Source organism: Asparagus officinalis, unplaced genomic scaffold, assembly GCF_001876935.1.
Source record: "Asparagus officinalis unplaced genomic scaffold, Aspof.V1 AsparagusV1_Un1085, whole genome shotgun sequence".
NCBI classification, from domain to species: domain Eukaryota; kingdom Viridiplantae; phylum Streptophyta; class Magnoliopsida; order Asparagales; family Asparagaceae; genus Asparagus; species Asparagus officinalis.
Window position 1 is genome coordinate 1,966 of NW_017973344.1, and position 19,086 is coordinate 21,051.

At 41.7% G+C, this 19,086-nt stretch overlaps 2 protein-coding genes and 2 long non-coding RNA genes across 4 annotated transcripts; all 4 read left to right on the forward strand.

The window, feature by feature from the left end:
* Window positions 1-12,876: 12,876 nt before the first annotated feature.
* On the forward strand, window positions 12,877-15,115 carry LOC109828344 (the record flags this gene model as incomplete). Its single annotated transcript, XM_020395364.1, has 3 exons — window positions 12,877-13,062; window positions 14,000-14,109; window positions 14,435-15,115. Coding segments are annotated over 3 exons (521 nt in total), but the record flags the coding sequence as incomplete, so codon positions are not given.
* Window positions 15,116-16,826: 1,711 nt separating this feature from the next.
* LOC109828342 lies at window positions 16,827-17,338 on the forward strand. Its single transcript, XR_002243654.1, has 3 exons — window positions 16,827-16,968; window positions 17,040-17,210; window positions 17,307-17,338. It is a non-coding gene; the product is annotated as an uncharacterized LOC109828342 (long non-coding RNA).
* Window positions 17,339-17,387: 49 nt separating this feature from the next.
* Window positions 17,388-17,704, forward strand: LOC109828343. Its single transcript, XR_002243655.1, has 3 exons — window positions 17,388-17,426; window positions 17,494-17,565; window positions 17,638-17,704. It is a non-coding gene; the product is annotated as an uncharacterized LOC109828343 (long non-coding RNA).
* Window positions 17,705-17,812: 108 nt separating this feature from the next.
* LOC109828345 lies at window positions 17,813-18,878 on the forward strand. Its single transcript, XM_020395365.1, has 3 exons — window positions 17,813-17,850; window positions 17,930-18,109; window positions 18,186-18,878. Exons 1-3 carry the CDS (start codon window positions 17,838-17,840, stop codon window positions 18,563-18,565), a joined length of 573 nt encoding a protein of 190 aa, XP_020250954.1. The 5' UTR covers window positions 17,813-17,837; the 3' UTR covers window positions 18,566-18,878.
* Window positions 18,879-19,086: the final 208 nt, after the last annotated feature.

The following is a 19,086-nucleotide window of genomic DNA, read 5'->3' on the forward strand; positions in this document are numbered from 1 at the left end:
TTCTTCGTCCGGATTCGGATTTGAGTGATTCCGGGTGCGTTGGATGCGCGACGAAGAGTTTGACCCGCTCTGGTGATTGGATTATCTGTAGAGTGGTCGAGGCATGAAGGGCGTTGTCCTTTTTGTGAACAGTGCCGGGCTTCCCGATTGGTCCGGGTCTTCGTGATTCCGAAGTCCTATCCGCTCATGTAACTCGTCGATTCACTTCAGTCGTTCGTCGACGTCGATTAGGCTCATGTGGATTGGATGGTGACGTTCATCGTCGCTCGTTAACACTGAACTGGTTGTGGAGAACTATAGGCAATTTTTGATGCCTACAGATACCCCCTCCAAAGTGTTCCTGACTCGTTTCTTTTATAGAAGAGGCTGGAATACTTTGGATGTGATTGATCTGGCCTTCAGTCGGCGTAGTTAGCTTCAACTCTTGACTCTTTCGATTTTCGATCTATTCGATGCTTTGACGAATAGCCGAGGTTCTTCCGGCGCTGCGTTTATCGTCTGGCCGTCGTCGGAGTCTCGAGTCTGCAGCTGATGAATTGAGTTTGGCTCGTGTCATTGAGTTGACTTTGAACTACCTCCGCCACATTGTGCTGGCTTAGGGTTTCGGATCCCCGTGTGTTGGCTTTTTATCGCAACGCGTTGACCGGCGTTGACCTAGGGTTACGCGTTGACCGGCGTCCACCCTAGGGTTTCGAATTGTCGAACATTGACTTTCGTTTGCAACGCGTTGCTTGGCGTTGACCTAGGGCTACGCGTTGACCGGCGTCCACCCTAGGGTTTCGAATCGTCGAACGTTGACTTTTGTTGCAACGCGTTGCTTGGCGTTGACCTAGGGCTACGCGTTGACCGGCGTCCACCCTAGGGTTTCGAATCGTCGAACGTTGACTTGCGTTGCTTGGCGTTGACCTAGGGTTACGCGTTGACCGGCGCTGACCCTAGGGTTTACGGATCGCCATTAACACAGTTTATACTCGTACGTTTGCTGGAGTATACACAGTTTAAGCTCTTAAGGTATTGGAGCACGGTGGTCCCAAGTGTCGGGGCTGCAGGACCAACTGTTAAAGTTGATTCATCTGCATGTGTGGATTTTATCCTGAATTTGTTGGGTGCTCAAGTCACGAGACCAACTAGGGGAGTTGATGCGTCAATGACTCGCAGTTATAGAATTTTTGGCAAATCCTCAGCCATCAACGGATTTGATAAGCCTTTACCGACTACCGTTTGAGTCGGGCTAGCATGCGGATTGTTTAAATCCGTTCCGCATGTGACGTTGTGCTAAGAGAGTTAACGCTCTTAGTGCTACGATATTGAATACGTAGACTTCGTCTTTCTCACGGGAATAGACTACCCGGCAACGCGTGTTAGGCGTTGACTTTAGGATTTTTGGCTAATCCCCAGCCTTCAACGGATTTGATTAGCCTTTACCGACTACCGTTTGAGTCGGGCTAGCATGCGGATTGTTTAAGTCCGCTCCTATGTGACGTTTAAGCTAAAAGAGTTAACCCTTTTAGTGCTACGATATTGAATACGTAGACTTCGCCATTGTTACGGGAATAGGCTACCCGGCAACGTGTATTAGACGTTGACTTATCCCTACTTAGGCTTCGGGATAAAATTCCCCGCGCGTGTGAGGCACGGATTATGGTGTTATTAATAACAACCTGCCACAATGTTGAATATGTGGTCTTTTGTCCTTTTTACGGTCAAAGACTAACCGGCCATGTGTGTTAGACATAGGCTTTGGGATTTTTGGCAAACCCCCAGCCATCAACGGGTTTGATGTGCCTTTACCGATTACCGTTTGAATCGGGCTAGCATGTGAATTATTAAAACCCGTTTCACATGTAACGTTGTGCTAAGAGAATTGCTTCTCTTAGACTTAATGCTATGATTTTGAATACATAGACTTCGTCTTTCTCACGGGAATAGACTACCCGGCAACGCGTGTTAGGCGTTGACTTATCCCTACTCAGGCTTCGGGATAAAATTCCCCGTGCATCGAGTGCCCGGATTTGACAATCGTGTCTTTTCTAAAAGCAAAGACAGATTGAGAAACGGGAGAGGAAGAATTTTATATTCTATCTCCCGGTGCTGAAGAGGAAGAATTTTATATTCTATCTACAGCTGGAAAGGGAACTTGAGGTGGGATCCCCCACCCCCAGAATCCGGAATGATGAACTGGGAGTGGGTTCTCCACTCCGAGCATCGGAAAGGTCCGAGGAGAGGAAGAATTTTATATTCTATCTCCCGGTGCTGAAGAGGAAGAATTTTATATTCTATCTACAGCTGGAAAGGAAACTCGAGGTGGGATCTCCACCCCCAGAATCCGGAAGGATGAAACTAAGAGTGGGATCTCCACTCCGAGAATCGTAACAATTCGGATAACCCTAACTGTCGGAAGGTTTGATTACCCGATTTGGAAGTGGACCTCTCGTTCATTGGGGGAATCGAGAGGAGATTTTGGCTGTGGCCCTAACTGTATGAATGTTTGACCAAGCAGGAGTTTGAGACGACCTAACTGTCGGAAGGTTTGATCGCTCGATTTGAAGGTGGACCTCTCGTTCATTGGAGGAATCGAGAGGGGATTTTGGCTTTGGCCCTAACTTTTATAGGTTTGACCAGAACGCAAAGAGAGTGGAATACGGGTAGCAAAGAAAGTGCCAACCCATATTACCACTCAAAGGGAGACTTTAATGTTAGGCGTTTAGGACCTAGCACGTTGAGTCTGAGAAACGCCAATGACTGGCAGATGGGAATGTTGGTGGGTCCACTGTCGTTTGATTTGATCAGCGGATGGTTTGGTGAGGAAAGATTAACCGATCAGAAGATTGGATCTCTTCTCACAAAAATAACTCATAAGAGTTAGAGAATAAGAAGAGACATTCTGACCTTCAGAGTTCGAACGTGAATTTCTTATTCACCAATTCCACAATGATTGGGTTATCCCTAAGAATACCCATGTGGTATTCTTTCGGGAACTTCCCGATGCATTGGATAATCCACCCCCAGTTTCTCTCTTGGAACTGGGTTTGACTTGGTTGTCCGACCGGGTTATCCTTAAGAATATTAGCGTAATATCCTCCAGGAACTTCCCGTCAATGGTAGGAAATAGTTTAGACTCATATACCTATTGGAGTATCAGGGAGCAGTTTAACCTCTTATACCGGTAGGAGGAATGAGAAACAGTTTATACTCGTATACTCTTTGGAGTGAGAAGCAGTTTATACTCTTATACTTATCGGAGTGTTGAGAAGCAGTTTATACTCGTATACTCATCGGAGTCATTGAGGAACAGTTTATACTCTTGTACTCTTTGGAGTATTGAGGAACAGTTTATACTCTTGTACTCTTTGGAGTATTGAGGAACAGTTTATACTCTTGTACTCTTTGGAGTATTGAGGAACAGTTTATACTCTTGTACTCTTTGGAGTATTGAGGAACAGTTTATACTCTTGTACTCTTTGGAGTATTGAGGAACAGTTTATACTCTTGTACTCTTTGGAGTATTGAGGAACAGTTTATACTCTTGTACTCTTTGGAGTATTGAGGAACAGTTTATACTCTTGTACTCTTTGGAGTATTGAGGAACAGTTTATACTCTTGTACTCTTTGGAGTATTGAGGAACAGTTTATACTCTTGTACTCTTTGGAGTATTGAGGAACAGTTTATACTCTTGTACTCTTTGGAGTATTGAGGAACAGTTTATACTCTTGTACTCTTTGGAGTATTGAGGAACAGTTTATACTCTTGTACTCTTTGGAGTATTGAGGAACAGTTTATACTCTTGTACTCTTTGGAGTATTGAGGAACAGTTTATACTCTTGTACTCTTTGGAGTATTGAGGAACAGTTTATACTCTTGTACTCTTTGGAGTATTGAGGAACAGTTTATACTCTTGTACTCTTTGGAGTATTGAGGAACAGTTTATACTCTTGTACTCTTTGGAGTATTGAGGAACAGTTTATACTCTTGTACTCTTTGGAGTATTGAGGAACAGTTTATACTCTTGTACTCTTTGGAGTATTGAGGAACAGTTTATACTCTTGTACTCTTTGGAGTATTGAGGAACAGTTTATACTCTTGTACTCTTTGGAGTATTGAGGAACAGTTTATACTCTTGTACTCTTTGGAGTATTGAGGAACAGTTTATACTCTTGTACTCTTTGGAGTATTGAGGAACAGTTTATACTCTTGTACTCTTTGGAGTATTGAGGAACAGTTTATACTCTTGTACTCTTTGGAGTATTGAGGAACAGTTTATACTCTTGTACTCTTTGGAGTATTGAGGAACAGTTTATACTCTTGTACTCTTTGGAGTATTGAGGAACAGTTTATACTCTTGTACTCTTTGGAGTATTGAGGAACAGTTTATACTCTTGTACTCTTTGGAGTATTGAGGAACAGTTTATACTCTTGTACTCTTTGGAGTATTGAGGAACAGTTTATACTCTTGTACTCTTTGGAGTATTGAGGAACAGTTTATACTCTTGTACTCTTTGGAGTATTGAGGAACAGTTTATACTCTTGTACTCTTTGGAGTATTGAGGAACAGTTTATACTCTTGTACTCTTTGGAGTATTGAGGAACAGTTTATACTCTTGTACTCTTTGGAGTATTGAGGAACAGTTTATACTCTTGTACTCTTTGGAGTATTGAGGAACAGTTTATACTCTTGTACTCTTTGGAGTATTGAGGAACAGTTTATACTCTTGTACTCTTTGGAGTATTGAGGAACAGTTTATACTCTTGTACTCTTTGGAGTATTGAGGAACAGTTTATACTCTTGTACTCTTTGGAGTATTGAGGAACAGTTTATACTCTTGTACTCTTTGGAGTATTGAGGAACAGTTTATACTCTTGTACTCTTTGGAGTATTGAGGAACAGTTTATACTCTTGTACTCTTTGGAGTATTGAGGAACAGTTTATACTCTTGTACTCTTTGGAGTATTGAGGAACAGTTTATACTCTTGTACTCTTTGGAGTATTGAGGAACAGTTTATACTCTTGTACTCTTTGGAGTATTGAGGAACAGTTTATACTCTTGTACTCTTTGGAGTATTGAGGAACAGTTTATACTCTTGTACTCTTTGGAGTATTGAGGAACAGTTTATACTCTTGTACTCTTTGGAGTATTGAGGAACAGTTTATACTCTTGTACTCTTTGGAGTATTGAGGAACAGTTTATACTCTTGTACTCTTTGGAGTATTGAGGAACAGTTTATACTCTTGTACTCTTTGGAGTATTGAGGAACAGTTTATACTCTTGTACTCTTTGGAGTATTGAGGAACAGTTTATACTCTTGTACTCTTTGGAGTATTGAGGAACAGTTTATACTCTTGTACTCTTTGGAGTATTGAGGAACAGTTTATACTCTTGTACTCTTTGGAGTATTGAGGAACAGTTTATACTCTTGTACTCTTTGGAGTATTGAGGAACAGTTTATACTCTTGTACTCTTTGGAGTATTGAGGAACAGTTTATACTCTTGTACTCTTTGGAGTATTGAGGAACAGTTTATACTCTTGTACTCTTTGGAGTATTGAGGAACAGTTTATACTCTTGTACTCTTTGGAGTATTGAGGAACAGTTTATACTCTTGTACTCTTTGGAGTATTGAGGAACAGTTTATACTCTTGTACTCTTTGGAGTATTGAGGAACAGTTTATACTCTTGTACTCTTTGGAGTATTGAGGAACAGTTTATACTCTTGTACTCTTTGGAGTATTGAGGAACAGTTTATACTCTTGTACTCTTTGGAGTATTGAGGAACAGTTTATACTCTTGTACTCTTTGGAGTATTGAGGAACAGTTTATACTCTTGTACTCTTTGGAGTATTGAGGAACAGTTTATACTCTTGTACTCTTTGGAGTATTGAGGAACAGTTTATACTCTTGTACTCTTTGGAGTATTGAGGAACAGTTTATACTCTTGTACTCTTTGGAGTATTGAGGAACAGTTTATACTCTTGTACTCTTTGGAGTATTGAGGAACAGTTTATACTCTTGTACTCTTTGGAGTATTGAGGAACAGTTTATACTCTTGTACTCTTTGGAGTATTGAGGAACAGTTTATACTCTTGTACTCTTTGGAGTATTGAGGAACAGTTTATACTCTTGTACTCTTTGGAGTATTGAGGAACAGTTTATACTCTTGTACTCTTTGGAGTATTGAGGAACAGTTTATACTCTTGTACTCTTTGGAGTATTGAGGAACAGTTTATACTCTTGTACTCTTTGGAGTATTGAGGAACAGTTTATACTCTTGTACTCTTTGGAGTATTGAGGAACAGTTTATACTCTTGTACTCTTTGGAGTATTGAGGAACAGTTTATACTCTTGTACTCTTTGGAGTATTGAGGAACAGTTTATACTCTTGTACTCTTTGGAGTATTGAGGAACAGTTTATACTCTTGTACTCTTTGGAGTATTGAGGAACAGTTTATACTCTTGTACTCTTTGGAGTATTGAGGAACAGTTTATACTCTTGTACTCTTTGGAGTATTGAGGAACAGTTTATACTCTTGTACTCTTTGGAGTATTGAGGAACAGTTTATACTCTTGTACTCTTTGGAGTATTGAGGAACAGTTTATACTCTTGTACTCTTTGGAGTATTGAGGAACAGTTTATACTCTTGTACTCTTTGGAGTATTGAGGAACAGTTTATACTCTTGTACTCTTTGGAGTATTGAGGAACAGTTTATACTCTTGTACTCTTTGGAGTATTGAGGAACAGTTTATACTCTTGTACTCTTTGGAGTATTGAGGAACAGTTTATACTCTTGTACTCTTTGGAGTATTGAGGAACAGTTTATACTCTTGTACTCTTTGGAGTATTGAGGAACAGTTTATACTCTTGTACTCTTTGGAGTATTGAGGAACAGTTTATACTCTTGTACTCTTTGGAGTATTGAGGAACAGTTTATACTCTTGTACTCTTTGGAGTATTGAGGAACAGTTTATACTCTTGTACTCTTTGGAGTATTGAGGAACAGTTTATACTCTTGTACTCTTTGGAGTATTGAGGAACAGTTTATACTCTTGTACTCTTTGGAGTATTGAGGAACAGTTTATACTCTTGTACTCTTTGGAGTATTGAGGAACAGTTTATACTCTTGTACTCTTTGGAGTATTGAGGAACAGTTTATACTCTTGTACTCTTTGGAGTATTGAGGAACAGTTTATACTCTTGTACTCTTTGGAGTATTGAGGAACAGTTTATACTCTTGTACTCTTTGGAGTATTGAGGAACAGTTTATACTCTTGTACTCTTTGGAGTATTGAGGAACAGTTTATACTCTTGTACTCTTTGGAGTATTGAGGAACAGTTTATACTCTTGTACTCTTTGGAGTATTGAGGAACAGTTTATACTCTTGTACTCTTTGGAGTATTGAGGAACAGTTTATACTCTTGTACTCTTTGGAGTATTGAGGAACAGTTTATACTCTTGTACTCTTTGGAGTATTGAGGAACAGTTTATACTCTTGTACTCTTTGGAGTATTGAGGAACAGTTTATACTCTTGTACTCTTTGGAGTATTGAGGAACAGTTTATACTCTTGTACTCTTTGGAGTATTGAGGAACAGTTTATACTCTTGTACTCTTTGGAGTATTGAGGAACAGTTTATACTCTTGTACTCTTTGGAGTATTGAGGAACAGTTTATACTCTTGTACTCTTTGGAGTATTGAGGAACAGTTTATACTCTTGTACTCTTTGGAGTATTGAGGAACAGTTTATACTCTTGTACTCTTTGGAGTATTGAGGAACAGTTTATACTCTTGTACTCTTTGGAGTATTGAGGAACAGTTTATACTCTTGTACTCTTTGGAGTATTGAGGAACAGTTTATACTCTTGTACTCTTTGGAGTATTGAGGAACAGTTTATACTCTTGTACTCTTTGGAGTATTGAGGAACAGTTTATACTCTTGTACTCTTTGGAGTATTGAGGAACAGTTTATACTCTTGTACTCTTTGGAGTATTGAGGAACAGTTTATACTCTTGTACTCTTTGGAGTATTGAGGAACAGTTTATACTCTTGTACTCTTTGGAGTATTGAGGAACAGTTTATACTCTTGTACTCTTTGGAGTATTGAGGAACAGTTTATACTCTTGTACTCTTTGGAGTATTGAGGAACAGTTTATACTCTTGTACTCTTTGGAGTATTGAGGAACAGTTTATACTCTTGTACTCTTTGGAGTATTGAGGAACAGTTTATACTCTTGTACTCTTTGGAGTATTGAGGAACAGTTTATACTCTTGTACTCTTTGGAGTATTGAGGAACAGTTTATACTCTTGTACTCTTTGGAGTATTGAGGAACAGTTTATACTCTTGTACTCTTTGGAGTATTGAGGAACAGTTTATACTCTTGTACTCTTTGGAGTATTGAGGAACAGTTTATACTCTTGTACTCTTTGGAGTATTGAGGAACAGTTTATACTCTTGTACTCTTTGGAGTATTGAGGAACAGTTTATACTCTTGTACTCTTTGGAGTATTGAGGAACAGTTTATACTCTTGTACTCTTTGGAGTATTGAGGAACAGTTTATACTCTTGTACTCTTTGGAGTATTGAGGAACAGTTTATACTCTTGTACTCTTTGGAGTATTGAGGAACAGTTTATACTCTTGTACTCTTTGGAGTATTGAGGAACAGTTTATACTCTTGTACTCTTTGGAGTATTGAGGAACAGTTTATACTCTTGTACTCTTTGGAGTATTGAGGAACAGTTTATACTCTTGTACTCTTTGGAGTATTGAGGAACAGTTTATACTCTTGTACTCTTTGGAGTATTGAGGAACAGTTTATACTCTTGTACTCTTTGGAGTATTGAGGAACAGTTTATACTCTTGTACTCTTTGGAGTATTGAGGAACAGTTTATACTCTTGTACTCTTTGGAGTATTGAGGAACAGTTTATACTCTTGTACTCTTTGGAGTATTGAGGAACAGTTTATACTCTTGTACTCTTTGGAGTATTGAGGAACAGTTTATACTCTTGTACTCTTTGGAGTATTGAGGAACAGTTTATACTCTTGTACTCTTTGGAGTATTGAGGAACAGTTTATACTCTTGTACTCTTTGGAGTATTGAGGAACAGTTTATACTCTTGTACTCTTTGGAGTATTGAGGAACAGTTTATACTCTTGTACTCTTTGGAGTATTGAGGAACAGTTTATACTCTTGTACTCTTTGGAGTATTGAGGAACAGTTTATACTCTTGTACTCTTTGGAGTATTGAGGAACAGTTTATACTCTTGTACTCTTTGGAGTATTGAGGAACAGTTTATACTCTTGTACTCTTTGGAGTATTGAGGAACAGTTTATACTCTTGTACTCTTTGGAGTATTGAGGAACAGTTTATACTCTTGTACTCTTTGGAGTATTGAGGAACAGTTTATACTCTTGTACTCTTTGGAGTATTGAGGAACAGTTTATACTCTTGTACTCTTTGGAGTATTGAGGAACAGTTTATACTCTTGTACTCTTTGGAGTATTGAGGAACAGTTTATACTCTTGTACTCTTTGGAGTATTGAGGAACAGTTTATACTCTTGTACTCTTTGGAGTATTGAGGAACAGTTTATACTCTTGTACTCTTTGGAGTATTGAGGAACAGTTTATACTCTTGTACTCTTTGGAGTATTGAGGAACAGTTTATACTCTTGTACTCTTTGGAGTATTGAGGAACAGTTTATACTCTTGTACTCTTTGGAGTATTGAGGAACAGTTTATACTCTTGTACTCTTTGGAGTATTGAGGAACAGTTTATACTCTTGTACTCTTTGGAGTATTGAGGAACAGTTTATACTCTTGTACTCTTTGGAGTATTGAGGAACAGTTTATACTCTTGTACTCTTTGGAGTATTGAGGAACAGTTTATACTCTTGTACTCTTTGGAGTATTGAGGAACAGTTTATACTCTTGTACTCTTTGGAGTATTGAGGAACAGTTTATACTCTTGTACTCTTTGGAGTATTGAGGAACAGTTTATACTCTTGTACTCTTTGGAGTATTGAGGAACAGTTTATACTCTTGTACTCTTTGGAGTATTGAGGAACAGTTTATACTCTTGTACTCTTTGGAGTATTGAGGAACAGTTTATACTCTTGTACTCTTTGGAGTATTGAGGAACAGTTTATACTCTTGTACTCTTTGGAGTATTGAGGAACAGTTTATACTCTTGTACTCTTTGGAGTATTGAGGAACAGTTTATACTCTTGTACTCTTTGGAGTATTGAGGAACAGTTTATACTCTTGTACTCTTTGGAGTATTGAGGAACAGTTTATACTCTTGTACTCTTTGGAGTATTGAGGAACAGTTTATACTCTTGTACTCTTTGGAGTATTGAGGAACAGTTTATACTCTTGTACTCTTTGGAGTATTGAGGAACAGTTTATACTCTTGTACTCTTTGGAGTATTGAGGAACAGTTTATACTCTTGTACTCTTTGGAGTATTGAGGAACAGTTTATACTCTTGTACTCTTTGGAGTATTGAGGAACAGTTTATACTCTTGTACTCTTTGGAGTATTGAGGAACAGTTTATACTCTTGTACTCTTTGGAGTATTGAGGAACAGTTTATACTCTTGTACTCTTTGGAGTATTGAGGAACAGTTTATACTCTTGTACTCTTTGGAGTATTGAGGAACAGTTTATACTCTTGTACTCTTTGGAGTATTGAGGAACAGTTTATACTCTTGTACTCTTTGGAGTATTGAGGAACAGTTTATACTCTTGTACTCTTTGGAGTATTGAGGAACAGTTTATACTCTTGTACTCTTTGGAGTATTGAGGAACAGTTTATACTCTTGTACTCTTTGGAGTATTGAGGAACAGTTTATACTCTTGTACTCTTTGGAGTATTGAGGAACAGTTTATACTCTTGTACTCTTTGGAGTATTGAGGAACAGTTTATACTCTTGTACTCTTTGGAGTATTGAGGAACAGTTTATACTCTTGTACTCTTTGGAGTATTGAGGAACAGTTTATACTCTTGTACTCTTTGGAGTATTGAGGAACAGTTTATACTCTTGTACTCTTTGGAGTATTGAGGAACAGTTTATACTCTTGTACTCTTTGGAGTATTGAGGAACAGTTTATACTCTTGTACTCTTTGGAGTATTGAGGAACAGTTTATACTCTTGTACTCTTTGGAGTATTGAGGAACAGTTTATACTCTTGTACTCTTTGGAGTATTGAGGAACAGTTTATACTCTTGTACTCTTTGGAGTATTGAGGAACAGTTTATACTCTTGTACTCTTTGGAGTATTGAGGAACAGTTTATACTCTTGTACTCTTTGGAGTATTGAGGAACAGTTTATACTCTTGTACTCTTTGGAGTATTGAGGAACAGTTTATACTCTTGTACTCTTTGGAGTATTGAGGAACAGTTTATACTCTTGTACTCTTTGGAGTATTGAGGAACAGTTTATACTCTTGTACTCTTTGGAGTATTGAGGAACAGTTTATACTCTTGTACTCTTTGGAGTATTGAGGAACAGTTTATACTCTTGTACTCTTTGGAGTATTGAGGAACAGTTTATACTCTTGTACTCTTTGGAGTATTGAGGAACAGTTTATACTCTTGTACTCTTTGGAGTATTGAGGAACAGTTTATACTCTTGTACTCTTTGGAGTATTGAGGAACAGTTTATACTCTTGTACTCTTTGGAGTATTGAGGAACAGTTTATACTCTTGTACTCTTTGGAGTATTGAGGAACAGTTTATACTCTTGTACTCTTTGGAGTATTGAGGAACAGTTTATACTCTTGTACTCTTTGGAGTATTGAGGAACAGTTTATACTCTTGTACTCTTTGGAGTATTGAGGAACAGTTTATACTCTTGTACTCTTTGGAGTATTGAGGAACAGTTTATACTCTTGTACTCTTTGGAGTATTGAGGAACAGTTTATACTCTTGTACTCTTTGGAGTATTGAGGAACAGTTTATACTCTTGTACTCTTTGGAGTATTGAGGAACAGTTTATACTCTTGTACTCTTTGGAGTATTGAGGAACAGTTTATACTCTTGTACTCTTTGGAGTATTGAGGAACAGTTTATACTCTTGTACTCTTTGGAGTATTGAGGAACAGTTTATACTCTTGTACTCTTTGGAGTATTGAGGAACAGTTTATACTCTTGTACTCTTTGGAGTATTGAGGAACAGTTTATACTCTTGTACTCTTTGGAGTATTGAGGAACAGTTTATACTCTTGTACTCTTTGGAGTATTGAGGAACAGTTTATACTCTTGTACTCTTTGGAGTATTGAGGAACAGTTTATACTCTTGTACTCTTTGGAGTATTGAGGAACAGTTTATACTCTTGTACTCTTTGGAGTATTGAGGAACAGTTTATACTCTTGTACTCTTTGGAGTATTGAGGAACAGTTTATACTCTTGTACTCTTTGGAGTATTGAGGAACAGTTTATACTCTTGTACTCTTTGGAGTATTGAGGAACAGTTTATACTCTTGTACTCTTTGGAGTATTGAGGAACAGTTTATACTCTTGTACTCTTTGGAGTATTGAGGAACAGTTTATACTCTTGTACTCTTTGGAGTATTGAGGAACAGTTTATACTCTTGTACTCTTTGGAGTATTGAGGAACAGTTTATACTCTTGTACTCTTTGGAGTATTGAGGAACAGTTTATACTCTTGTACTCTTTGGAGTATTGAGGAACAGTTTATACTCTTGTACTCTTTGGAGTATTGAGGAACAGTTTATACTCTTGTACTCTTTGGAGTATTGAGGAACAGTTTATCCCCCCCCCTTTTGTCTTTTTCTTCATTTTGTTTCCCCCCTCTTTGTTTTCTTTCTTGTTTGAATTTGTTTCCCCTTTTGTTTTCCCCCCTCTTTTCAAAAGAGAATTCATCTTCTTCCTCCAAACCTCCTCCATTGTTTTTCTTTCAAGAGCTCCATACCCCAAAGAAATTCGGTTTTTTGTATGCTCCTTCTTGGCCGAAAATTTTCACTTTTCACTAGGGTTTCTCCCTCCACCTTCAAGCTCGGATCTTGACTCTTGGATTGGGGATTTCAAGCCTCTTGATTTGGGTAAGCTCCTCTTCACCATCCTCTTATTTTGTGGTAAAGGTTGCATTTTTATTCTTGTGGTAGACTAGGGGGCATGTATGCACTATTATTTCGGGGGGTTTTGTGCAAAAAGAGGTAATGGCCGAAACTTTGGGGGGTTTATTTGCAAAATTCGTGGGGGTTTATTTGCAAAATGGGACTGAAATTTTGAGGCTTGGATTTCATTCCCCTTTGGTAACAATTTGGATGGGTGTTTCATGCAAAAAGACCATACCTTATTGAGGGTTTTATGTGCAAATGTGGGGCCGAAAAGTTTTGGGGGCTTATTTGCAAAAGTGGCCGAAGAATTGGGGTGGTGTTCATGTAATAGAGGACTGAAGTTTAGGACCTAAATTACATGTTCATTTGGCCACAAGCTTGAGGGGTATTTTAGGCAAGAGGACCAAAAGTTGTTGGAGGGGTTTATTTGCAAAACAGCCCATAAATGTCTTAGAGGGACTTATTTGCAAAAGGCAGTGAACTTATGGCTGAAATCCAATGAGTTTTGACCACGAACTCATGATCAAAATTTTGATAAGGCATGTGGAGCCCAAACCAAGATTTTGTAGAGGGGCTTTTATGCAAAATTGGCTGAATTCTGCAAAAGGGCTCATTTGCAAATTTTAACCAAAATTGTGGGGTACCGGGGTGTTATATGATCGAATGTGACGATCATGACCCGGGTCACGCGTGTCCTTGACCTAGATTTTGGCCTTGAACACAAAGGGTATTTTGGGTATTTCACCAAAATTCACCGTGAAAGATGACAATCATCGTGCACGAAATTTGTAGGTTTAATTAGACTTCAATTATGAAATCCTATTTGTGTATAGGATTTTAATTAAAGTTCTTAATTTCCCTTTTAAATTTCGTATATTCATGTTTTAGATTGTACCTGACTTGCTGCTTTTCGTTGCAGATTTGCAATGTCTCCGCGTCGATCTCGTCCCCGGAGGAGCCGTTCTCGTTCACAGCATAGTGAGGAGGAGGTCCCCACGACATCCTCTCCCGCGGCTTCATTTTTCGGGGGTGAGAATTTATGCAGAGATTTTGTCTTACATCCCTGATTGACCTCTTTGCGGGTCATGAAGGAAGAACCGATACCTCTCTCGCGGAGGGTAAGGTTTCAGACTTGTTTTGCTTAGCCAATTCAAGTCTTCGGATATATTGGGGCGATTTTGTGTTGTCCTACACCTTATAGGTCGGTGTACGTTACCACGTTATTCACGTGATGACGCATGCCGTCCTTCTGGTGTAGGTCACTCAAAATCGTCTCTCCAATTATTCCGTGGATGAGTCTATCATTCTTCTTACGAGATGGATTTTCTGATTCCGCCCTTGTGCTTTATTGCAGTGGAATTTCCCGCGGGTAGCCTTCCTCCTCACGCCAACACCGGATGTAGTCGGGAGGTTTTCTCTTCCGCTACTCTTAGGCAGGCTGTTGGCCCACTTCCTCGGTTCGACGGGGATCGTCCAAATGACTCTTGCCGTTCGATACAGGAAGGAGGGCGCCATTGCTTGCGCCAACTTATCACAGATGCCTCCTTCACCCCTGATTCTACTTCCACTCAGGTTCTAAAGAAGCCGGGTTTTCTATTTGGAGATCATGTCAGGGATCCTGCCACGCTGACTCTTTGTGAGGAGCATTGGTTAACTCTTGACGGTGGAGCCTGTTTGTACATCCCTTCGATTCCACGCCACTATTCTTTCAGTCATTTGAAGGGGCAAGCCGTGGACCGGCAGATGTCTTGGCATCTTACTGAAGATGCTGATCGGGTTCAATGCGGATATGCTACTCACCATAAGACTCCTGGCTCTGAGGGGTATCATGACGTGCGTGGTCTACGACCCGGGATCATGGGTCTTGATACTGCACCCCCAGGCGAGGTGTCAGCTGCTGCTCCGACTGTGAGCAACCGTCTGGCTCTTCTTGGGAGACAGTTACCCCCATCGGAGTACAGATGTTATGGCTGGGCTTCCTCCCTAGCCAAAGGGTGGTGGGCGCGCATGACTGGTTTCGTCTTGGCGCGCTGGGAGAGGGATCTGAAGAGCAGTGGGTTGTATGCACCCATACGAGCTACTATGTACGGCATCCCAGTCAGCTGTCGCCATTTCTTGGCTTTGCTGGAGACTTATGTGCCCGATAGCAACACCTTCCTGACCAGCGGAGGTGAGCTAGGGTTGGCCTTGCACGAGATGCATTATGTTTCGGGTCTTCCGATGGGGGACTGTCCGTATCAGGAGTACTTCCCTACGAACCAGCAGCTGGAGTGTATGAAGAAAGATACTCCGGACATGTATGACACACTCTGGGATCTTACTTGCCACTACTACACTTCCTTGATCCAAACTTCTCCCCAAGCGAGAAGGAAGAGGCAGATCAGCTTGAAGCAGTTTGCCAGCTACTTGTTCCAGAACTTGGAAGGTGATTCCAGTGCGCCCATTCATGAATTAGACGTGATGACTCCTTCGGCCGTTAATGAGTTGTTGGAAAAGGCTGAGGTTCGTTCCTACACTATCGGCAGTGCTGAGGGGGCTTTTCCCGCGGGGACAAAGTTTCGCTCTTTTCTCCGCCGCGCACAGAGGTCTATAGGGTCCCGGGCGCTATTAGCAGGCTACCTTGCCCTTTGGTTGAAGAAGTGTGTCGTCCCGCACCAACCTTCTGACGCTCTACCCATCGAGGTGCTCTTCCCTGCAGTTCAGCTGGCTTATGGGAGAGAGCTTTCCCTGCTCCCAGCAATGGTTGCTAGTATCCATTGCGGGCTCAGGGGTCTGGTTAGCAGTTTTACACATATGGGTTCTGAACCATCAGCTGAGCTGGTTTGCCCAAAGGTTGAGCTCCCTTACGCATATTTGATGGCGTGGCTCGTTCTTCACCGTCCCGACTTGATGTCGGCCCCCAGCGTTGTTGACATCCCTGTCCCCTTCATGCAATTGTTGGAGCAGAGCAGATGGTTTGGGAGCAAATTTAGTGATGTTCAGCGAGAGCTCCGGGTCCGCAAGAGTTGGGAGTTCTTTAAGTGTTTCCCTCACTTTTCAGGTCGCTATGGCGACGTGCTGGTTGATGAGGAGAAACCTAGAAGTGACCGGACCGTTCTTGACGCTGGTTGCTTCCGGTGGTTAGTGAACATCCGTGTAGGCTATCTCGTCCTTCGGGTGAAGAACCAGTGCCACATAGAGCCTTATCTCCCTTGCCGCTTTGCTCGACAATTCGGCTATGACCAACTGTATGTCGGGAATCCGAGCCGCAGCCTGCGGGTTGAGGGAGGATTGATTGATGGCGTTCGAGCGTGGCTATGGACGATGGTGGGCTGTACTGGAGCCCGTTTTGCTCTTCCTTCGTACCGGCGTAAGCCATTGATCACTTTCCTCAGCTGCAAGTGGTTCCTTTCTGCATATGAGTCCATCAGCGCGAGGAGCCTCTCAGAGTTGCAGTCCGAGTATGCGGTCCGGGCTGCTATGATGGCTGGTCGCAGAGCTGAGCTTGCTCAGAAGCGGAGAAAAGGGCATGCCAAATCTCTTGTCTCAGACGAAGAAGAACTTCTCCCTGCGGGTGATGATGACGAGAACTCCGAGGACGAGTATGCGGACGTGGATACCGGCAGAGGGGACTTCGATACTGGTTTGTCCTATCTCTTTTAATTTTCATTTTCCATAAATGACAGCTCTTTTTCATTGAAATGGCTATTGTCATTTTAGGTAGGACAGCCGGTGATCATGAGCCCTCAGCTCCTACACACGTTGAAACGTGTGATAGGCCTGCGCATGTTCGACCCTATGGTCCTCGGAGGGTTGGTGCCCCGAAGAGGAAGAAGACTGCCCATAAGTCCCATGACGGTCAGCGTCCCTGTGGAGTGGACTTAGGGAGCACCGCCGATGGAGGGGGAGGTAACATTCAATTGCTCTTGCTTCAAGGTTGTTTACCTTTTGGGGATTTGTGACCATGTTTTGTGCTTCAGGTTTCTTCGAGGAGGGCGAACTCCCACCGGGTTCGGCGTCCCCTGGCGTTGACAACATGGATTGCTTTGTGCAACAAATGTGCGACGCTTTTCACGATGGGTCTTTGGGCATCGACCTTAACATCGATCTTGAGCAGATAAATAATGTTGAGCCCACAATCCCTTATTCAGGTATATCCGCATCCAATGTCATTTTCCTTATGTAAGGTGAAGGAAGATTTCTCGTTTGAGCTTTCCTCATCCTTCAACATTTGGGTTACCCTGCAGATGTTGCGATGGAGGGGCCAAGCTTCTCGAAGCCGGATGCCGGCTTATTAGCTGACATGCTGGCTGAGCAGACTTCCAGAGGGACCGAGAGACCATTCTTCGGGAACGATTCATCTACCGGTATATATCTGATTTTCTCCCTCTTGCCCGATATTTCATATGACTAATGAATGATTGATTATCGCAGCGTCTACCATTGGAGTTAGCCCGGTATCTATCCCTGGCATATCCAGTTTGCCTCAGAGCGACGGGCTTGCAGGTATGTATACGATTCAGGGATATTGTACTTTCCTATGTTTATCTGTCTTTTGACTAATGAGTGCAATCATAGGACCAGCCGCTAGGACTGATTCTCATATGACTCCTGGCATCCCTCAAATGCCCGCGGATAATGGATCTACAGGTATGCAGATCCCAATTCTTCTTATTCGTCTAAATTTTCATTTTGACTAATAAGAGAGTGTTATCATAGGACCAGCCGCTTGGGCCGATACCTTTATGACTCTTGGCATTCCGGCTGCATCTGAGGACATGGGGATTGCAGGTATTCATACGACCTTCTTATCCCGATTCTCCTTATTTGTCCAAATTTCCATTTGGTTAACATAGGAATGTCACTGTAGGACCAGGCGTTGAGCCTGATACAACTACAGTTCCTGGGGCTGAAAATCTTCATGGCAGTGGTGCCTCCCCGCCTTTGCCGAGTGGTGTGAGTACTCCGCCTGCAGGGGCTGACGTACCCTCTTCTGCTGCTGTCTCGGAGCCTGTCGGCTCTCAACCTGATGGGACATCCGTTGGCGTCGGTATGTTCGGAACCTGCCTTTTGACTTTCCTTTCCATATTCGATAGTTCACTGAGCTTCCAAGTTGTTGCTTGTAGGATCTCGATCTTCTTTGCACGAGCGTGTCCGTAGCCTTTTGGCCGATACTGATCCTGACGGAGAGGCTTTCCGTACGGACCTCAGCTTCTTCACCGCCTGGTATAATGGCTTGATCGAGAAGCTTCTCCACCGAGGAGGCGGCTTCGATCAGTTCCGGCGTTCCTTCTCTCGCCACATGACGATGATGAGGGAAGAAGGATACCCGGAACTGGCTGATTCCTTCACTGCTGATTTCGCTGCCCTGGAGTCAGAGATACGAGAGTTGAAGGAACTGGAGGTTACCGGGGCTTCTTCTTTCGTATCCTCTGAGTTAGAGCATAGGATGGAGCAGTGGCGTGAACTGAGATCTTCCGTCGGGCGTGAGCTTCAGTCACGCTAGAGCTCCCTTGCGCATCTAATGGCTAACATGGCGAGGATGGATAGGGAGAAAGCTGAGTTACTCCGTTCCTTGGACTCGAATCGCGAGGAAGCGACTAGGTTGAAGGAGGCCTTGAAGCGTGCCGAGGAATCCGCCGTTCTTATCGCAGATGACTTGATCGGACTAGAGCGTTCTCGTGACCGGGTACTCGAGGAGTTCGGATCCACTCAGGAGGGATTGATGAAGTTGAAGAGTGAAGCTGCGGAGATCTTGAGCTGTTCTGAGGAATCTGCCCGAGCAGATCTGCAGGCGGGACTTGAGCAGAGTTATGCAGATAGACTTTTTAGCTTAAAGTCTCATATTCTTAGCCGTCAGTTGCCTTCGGGCTAATGAGCTCTTTGTTGTATGCTTTTGACTTGACCTGTTTAATAGAAACTCCGCATTTGCTTCTTTCTTGTGATTTGTCTGTATTTCTTCTGAATGACAGATTTTATGGGATTTTTGGCAAACCCCCAGCCATCAACGGGTTTGATATGCCTTTA